Source organism: Gadus morhua, chromosome 22, assembly GCF_902167405.1.
Source record: "Gadus morhua chromosome 22, gadMor3.0, whole genome shotgun sequence".
Taxonomy (NCBI): Eukaryota; Metazoa; Chordata; class Actinopteri; order Gadiformes; family Gadidae; genus Gadus; species Gadus morhua.
This window is the reverse complement of record NC_044069.1, coordinates 22,134,265-22,141,285: the sequence shown is the minus strand read 5'-3', so window position 1 is coordinate 22,141,285 and position 7,021 is coordinate 22,134,265. Positions and strand designations below refer to the sequence as shown.

Below are 7,021 nucleotides of genomic sequence, written 5' to 3'. Positions count from 1 at the left end.
AGATAGAGGAGAGCAGCGTGGCAGACACACTCACACACACACGGCCCCCCCTCAGGACCTAGCCCACCGACACACAGAATACCGCTAACGATTTAGATAACACAGTCCAAGTTCAATTATTAACCACCCAAAAGAAAAAGGAATGGAAAGAAAACCGTCAGGGTGTTGGAACGCCGACGGTCCTCCCTCCCTCCCTCCCTCTCCCTCCGAGGATTCACACACACACACACACACACAGGAAGACATAATCACTCGGTGGTTCCTGCTGCAACATTAATGTCCTCATTTATCCCCTTATGCACAAATGTCAAAGCGTTTGTCATCCGCTGAGCCCGCCCCCTCTCCCTCAACCGTCCTCCCCCCCCCCCTGGCCCCGTTCTCCCCTCGCTCCCCCCTCCAGGCTCACTACAGCAGCCTCTACCCAAGCTGGATGTTTCACTGTGGAGATGCATGTGTGAGTAGCCATCGTTGCTGTCCCTCCCAGCCCATGTCCCACCTCTCTCTGTCTGGTTAGGATGCAGTGTTCTCCTCACTACTCCTCTCTCTCTGTCTGGTTAGGATGCAGTGTTCTCCTCACTACTCCTCTCTCTCAGTCTGGTTAGGATGCAGTGTTCTCCTCACTACTCCTCTCTCTGTCTGGTTAGGATGCAGTGTTCTCCTCACTACTCCTCTCTGTCTGGTTAGGATGCAGTGTTCTCCTCACTACTCCTCTCTCTGTCTGGTTAGGATGCAGTGTTCTCCTCACTACTCCTCTCTGTCTGGTTAGGATGCAGTGTTCTCCTCACTACTCCTCTCTCTCTGTCTGGTTAGGATGCAGTGTTCTCCTCACTACTCCTCTCTCTCTGTCTGGTTAGGATGCAGTGTTCTCCTCACTACTCCTCTCTGTCTGGTTAGGATGCAGTGTTCTCCTCACTACTCCTCTCTCTGTCTGGTTAGGATGCAGTGTTCTCCTCACTACTCCTCTCTCTCTGTCTGGTTAGGATGCAGTGTTCTCCTCACTACTCCTCTCTCTGTCTGGTTAGGATGCAGTGTTCTCCTCACTACTCCTCTCTGTCTGGTTAGGATGCAGTGTTCTCCTCAATACTCCTCTCTCTGTCTGGTTAGGATGCAGTGTTCTCCTCACTACTCCTCTCTGTCTGGTTAGGATGCAGTGTTCTCCTCAATACTCCTCTCTCTGTCTGGTTAGGATGCAGTGTTCTCCTCACTACTCCTCTCTGTCTGGTTAGGATGCAGTATTCTCCTCATTACTCCTCTCTGTCTGGTTAGGAGGCAGTGTTCTCCTTACTACTCCTCTTTCTCTGTCTGGTTAGGAGACAGTGTTCTCCTCACTACTCTTGCACCTTCTTCTCTTTCACTGCTAGGGTATCCTCTAGTTACCTCATCTCTCCAGCGGTTACCATGGCATCGCCAAGAACAAGTGCGGATCACAAAGGGTGTCACAGAACTGGCTGTGCACGCACGCACGCACGCACACACACACACTAAGGGCAACAACTAGAGGCAACAGCAAATGCAGGGGATTCCTTTATTTAACCAAATACAATACATGTGTGTGTGTGTGTGTTGTGTGGATGTGTGCGTGTGTGTGTTGTGTGGATGTGTGCGTGTGTGTGTTATTCAGCGAGTGTCAGCGAGGGCTCGCTGTAAACAAACATGTCCTGGTCGTAGAGGTCCTCCTCGAGGTCGCCCTCCTCCTCGCTGAAGAAGGTGGGGAACGGCGGGTTGAGGAGTGAGGAGCTCCTGCGAGGCAGGATGGTGTCCCTCACCTGGAGGGGGACACACACACACATTATTGTTTGTAACTTTATAACGCACAAACACGTTATACTGCACTCGTGTCACAGAAAACACATGAAAACACCCTCCTCGCACGTGCGTGCATGTGTGTCTGCCAAAAGTAATAGTTAAGTGCATACGCATGCATGCATGCATGTGCACACACGCATGTACGCATGTGCACACACACACACAACCTGTTCAGTAGGGAGATCTAACTAGCTTCATAACGCTTGCTCGCCCTACACTCACAACGGATAGAGCACATTAGCGGTGAATATGTGAACGACAGCACTTTAAACCCACAGATGAAACGTGTAGTACAGAATCAAGGTCATTGGCCCCCTGTCAGAATATCAAGTACTGTGACAGTGTCAGGTTCACCTTCTACTAAACACATCCAGGCGGGGGGGGGGGGGGGGGGGGGGGTGGTGTGTGTGTGTGTGTGTGTGTGTGTGTGTGTGTGTGTGGTGTGTGTGTGTGTGTGTGTGTGTGTGTGTGTGTGTGTGTGTGTGTGTGTGTGTGTGTGTGTGTGTGTGTGTGTGTGTGTGTGTGCGTGTGCCGATGCACTTGTCTCTACCTTTAACAAGCAGTTCTTGTGACCGGGCACTGAGCCATGGACGTACAGCACGTTCGACTTGGTGTTCACCCTCCAAACCTGAGAGGAGAAGACAGAAGGAGGGAGGAGAGGAGAGGGAGGGACGGAGAGGGAGTGAGGAAGAGGGGGTGAGACAGTAAGAGAGGGATGGAGCCAGCAATGAGAGGGAGAAATAGGAGATAAGAGAGAGCGCATTCAGAGGAATAACCGTTGAAATCCTCTTCAAGGGCACCCAAGATGGGAGTGTGTGAGTGTGTGTGAGTGTGTGTGTGTGGGTGTGTTTGTGCAAGTGTTTGTGCATGTACATACCTTAAGGCCATGTGCCGTGTCAAAGTAATTGCCCATTTGGCCAGGCATCTTCTTGCCTTTGAACACCTTGGCTGGATCCTAAACACGAGAGTGTGGGAAACACATCGATGAGCGCCCGGACTGATTCTAAACGAAGAGATCCGCTGAGCCGTCGCTGACAGGGCCTCTACGCCACGCCCTGGTCCCTCAGGGGGTGGACACGTGGGCTCATATCCAAGTGTGTGTTTGTGTGTTTGTGTGTGTGAACCCAAATGTGTCTGCATGCGTCTGTGTACCTGATTGTGTGAGTATGTTTGCGTGTGTGTGTGTGTACCTGAGTGTGTGAGTGTGAACGTGTGTGTCTGTGTGCACGTGTGTGTTTCTGTGTGCATGTGCGCGTGCGTGAACCTGAGGGTGTGCGTGCATGCATGTGCGTATCCAAATGTGTGACTATACACATGTGTGTGTGTGAGTGTGTGTATGCGTATCCGGAGTGTGTGTGTGTGTGTGTGTGTGTGTGTGTGTCTGGTGCCTGAGTGCGTCTGCCTCACCCCCCCAGGCCCAGACGCTCCAGGTCTGCGATGCGTCTTTGTGTGTCCGTGGGACGCTGGTTGACCTCTGAACCCGTAGCGCTTCATCACGCCCTGGAAACCCTTACCGATCCTACACACACACACACACACACACACACACACACACACACACACACACACACACACACACACACACACACACACACACACACACACACACACACACACACACACACACACACACACACAAAATAAAAGTTCACACCCACGTTTCTTCTAAGAAGAATGTTCTTCATGTTTTAATTGTCGGTTCATCTGATGGTAAAGCACTCTATCATTTAAGAATGAAAGGTACTAGAGTAATAATTGTGTATTAATTATCATTACCATCTTAAAACTCCACGAGGTAACACAAGAGTAGAGGAGAAGATAAGAGGAAAGAAGGAGAGAATAGGAGTAGAGGGGAAGAGAGGAGAGAATAGGAGTAGAAGGGAAGAGAGGAGAGGAGAGCAGAGGGGAGAAGAAAGAGAAGGAGAGATGGCCAGAGGGAGGGAGAGGAGGGAAAGAGGAGAGCGGAGGAGAATAGAGGAGAAAGAGGCAAGAAAAGAGGAGAGGGGAAGAGAAAAGAAGAGAAGGAAATAGCAAAAAGAAAAGAGAAGAAGAACTTGCGTCTTTGCAGTGATGTCCACAAACTGGCCTGGGCGGAAGTGTGCTGCGTACAGTGGAGTGCCTGGACAGCAGAGAAAGCCCACAGACAGCATCATTAACACCTCATTCAAACGGCCCCGTGCCAAGTGCTGCTCCCAAGGGGAACCTGCCTACCTGGTTTGATGATGGCGTTGTCTGAGACTTTGAATGTGGTGACCTTCTGTTTTGGTGGAACTCCAGCAATCCGAAACATCTCCATCGTCTCCTCTGACCTCTGCAACCAACAGAAAGACAGAGAGACACATCTGTCAAGATACAGGATAACAGGAGAAGGTAGGGTTCACGTGTTATCCTCAAGGAGGCCCACGGGGAGTGGAGTTGGGGATCGAACCGATGTCGAGAGACATTTTCAGTCATGGAGAGACAGAAACAGAGAGCCCGAAACAGAGGAGAAACCTTGTCATTGAGAGACAGAAACAGAGGAGACACCTTCAGTCATAGAGAGACAGAAACAGAGGAGACACCTTCAGTCATAGAGAGACAGAAACAGAGTGTTGGAGATCAGCACTGTGGACCAATGGGCCGTGACAATAGAGGCGAGTTAAGGAGCTCACTGCCGCGGCCAGGCAGCGGTTGGTATTGGAGCCAGATAGAGATTCTTCTATTGAGTGGTTGCGGCCAATATGTTCTCACTCCAGCAGATACTTCCGAGGGATGAATATGGAGGGCGGAAGATCTTAACTTGACTCGCGTTTCTACACACGTCAATAGTTGAATCACGTTCAACAGTTTTCACAGGAATGCAGTGGACGTGAACATCACTTTCAATTCGCTATCTGGTTTGAAGCTTGTGATGCACAAGTGCCACACAGTGAGAACACACACGCACACAGAACGGTGAGTGACTATGACATTTCGCAGTATTAACATCAGTTGGCACTCTCTCATCTTTAACACTTGTCACGTTGAGAGATGCCACGTCTTCTCAACTTTGTTTTTAAAGAAATAAGCCCTCATTACAATCATTTCAAAATTATTCACACCAAACACCCCCAGCGTGTAATTGGAGCCTTGAGCAAGCCTTGAGCCAAATTGAACATTAGCATGGTGCCTCTGTAACATTTAACAACAGCCATAGATCAGAAAGCAAGAACACACAACCGACGCTTCACAGCTCTTACATGGAAGGGCGGACACATTCTTCCCTCCAACCAGCAGGGCGGCGGTGTGGCCGTCGTACTCTTCTTTGGACAGACACTTCACCACGTGACAGTCCTGCACCTGGAACAGCAAGACACGTGGTCAGGTTACGCCATCAACACTCAGCCCAACTCAACTGGGTTACCACTGAAACATGACACAGCAGTTCTGGTTAGGGAGGCTGTACAACAGGGGTCCCACTACAGGAGGACTGAGGACACAATCCGGCCCTCCAACAGTATTCTTTTCATTTTACAGCCTTAGACAAAATATTAAGTCCCCAATGTCTATTTTATTTCCAGATAACAGATTTACCCCCAACTAAACAATTGCTCAAAGTTATAATTAGTTAATCAGAGTATCTTTGGATCCCTAGTGTTATTTAATTGAAGCCTCTATGGGTTGGATGAGTGCTCTGCGGTTTCGCTTGGATTCTTTGCACACAGCGAAAGCTTCAGTACAAATTAGACACACAGGCTTGACACTGGAGAAAGTGGGTGAGCTGGAAGCATTCCCTCATGTCCAGTCTTCACTGAAAGCCCCGTTTGTTATCAACCTCTCTTCACACTCATGGGCAGGAATGTACTCTCGCTAGCAGAATAAATGTTGAAGAAAGGCGGGCCACATGTAAACATACATAAGATGTGTTATTTGTAAGTATCTAATGAGCAGGTTAGCCTTGATCTCAGGGACAAAAGATTTGATACTTTTGATCATTTTCCATGTCCTAAATAAAGCAAATGTAAAAAGAAAATAAATCATAATACCATCGTAGATTTCACCTCACACACACACACACAAACGTCATAATAGCTGCTGATAAATAAATAGATGCTTTATTTCATTCCCCTTTGGGAAATTCAGGGTTCAAATGGTGAATGTGCATTAGTCCAATGTCTTTCAAATAGGGTGTTTGTTCCATATTTAAGGAAACCCTGAGCATTTTGATTATACAGTTTGTTTGGGCGGCATTGAACACTCAGTTCGTGTCAGGTCAGGTGTGAACGTGATCTCTAAGAAGCCAACCAAAAATCACTCTTTTGCCGTGAACTGGAAATAAGAAACATATTCAGCCAGATGTGAATGAATTTATCCTAGATGAATACGGTTTGTGACACACACACACACACGATTATAAGGATGCGCATGGCTACATTATTTAGAGCAAAAAACGTCCCTCATGAGAAGTGAATAAATAACAATCAAACCATAGACAGTGATTTGTAGGGTGAGGCAGGCCTGGTATTGCTCTGTGAATGGCCATTATATCTCGCCTGGTAATGCTGTTTCAGCACCATAACAAGTTAGTTCATTCGATAAGTAATAAGCAGAATGCTATGAAAGGCGAGTTTATGACCGATAAATCCACTATTTTAATGTGGATGATCTTGTAAGAGCCTGTACAGGCAGAAAAATTGTCTGAGCTGGGGTTCATTTTATGCGGGGGAATATTTAGGATGGCTTGTCCAAGCACAAAATAAATAACAGAACTCCCACTCTCTAATTTGAACTTTGAGGCTTCTACTGATTCAAGAAAACACACACAGGATTGGTCCAATGCGGTGATTGTTACATTTGGTCAGAATGGGTAACTATTGCACGTTACATTATATGACTCAAACTCAAGTGAATATAAAGTAGAATAATATTGTGATTGAGACATTATCCTATTCCACTTTTCAGTCAATGAGTCACTTACATTGACTAAGCAAAACTGATGGGTCAACTTTGAATTCCTATTCAAGAAACTGTCAGCCTTGGGCATGCCATAGTCACAATCCCCATCTGATGACACATTGTGAGCCCTATCAATCATGAATGGACATGAATCTCAACGGTCAGATCCAACATCTGTCCCAATATAAATGAGCTGCATTCTATAAATGTAGTGGTGAGTATTTAATTGGATTTATATCTACAAGACTGATGGACCGATCAGTCTGACTTGGGGTGTGTGTGCCTGTGTCTGTATGCTCAT

At 47.5% G+C, this 7,021-nt stretch overlaps 1 protein-coding gene across 1 annotated transcript in view; it reads right to left on the bottom strand.

Annotated features, from left to right (window-relative positions):
• Positions 1-1,495: 1,495 nt before the first annotated feature.
• mrpl3 (mitochondrial ribosomal protein L3) overlaps positions 1,496-7,021 on the bottom strand; it is a 6,966-nt gene continuing 1,440 nt past the window's right edge. Inside the window, 8 exon segments of the mRNA XM_030347809.1 lie at positions 1,496-1,766; positions 2,357-2,434; positions 2,684-2,761; positions 3,214-3,325; positions 3,865-3,925; positions 4,018-4,117; positions 5,025-5,033; positions 5,035-5,124. Of these exon segments, the coding sequence (XP_030203669.1) occupies positions 1,614-1,766; positions 2,357-2,434; positions 2,684-2,761; positions 3,214-3,325; positions 3,865-3,925; positions 4,018-4,117; positions 5,025-5,033; positions 5,035-5,124 (681 nt within the window). The 3' untranslated portion in view covers positions 1,496-1,613.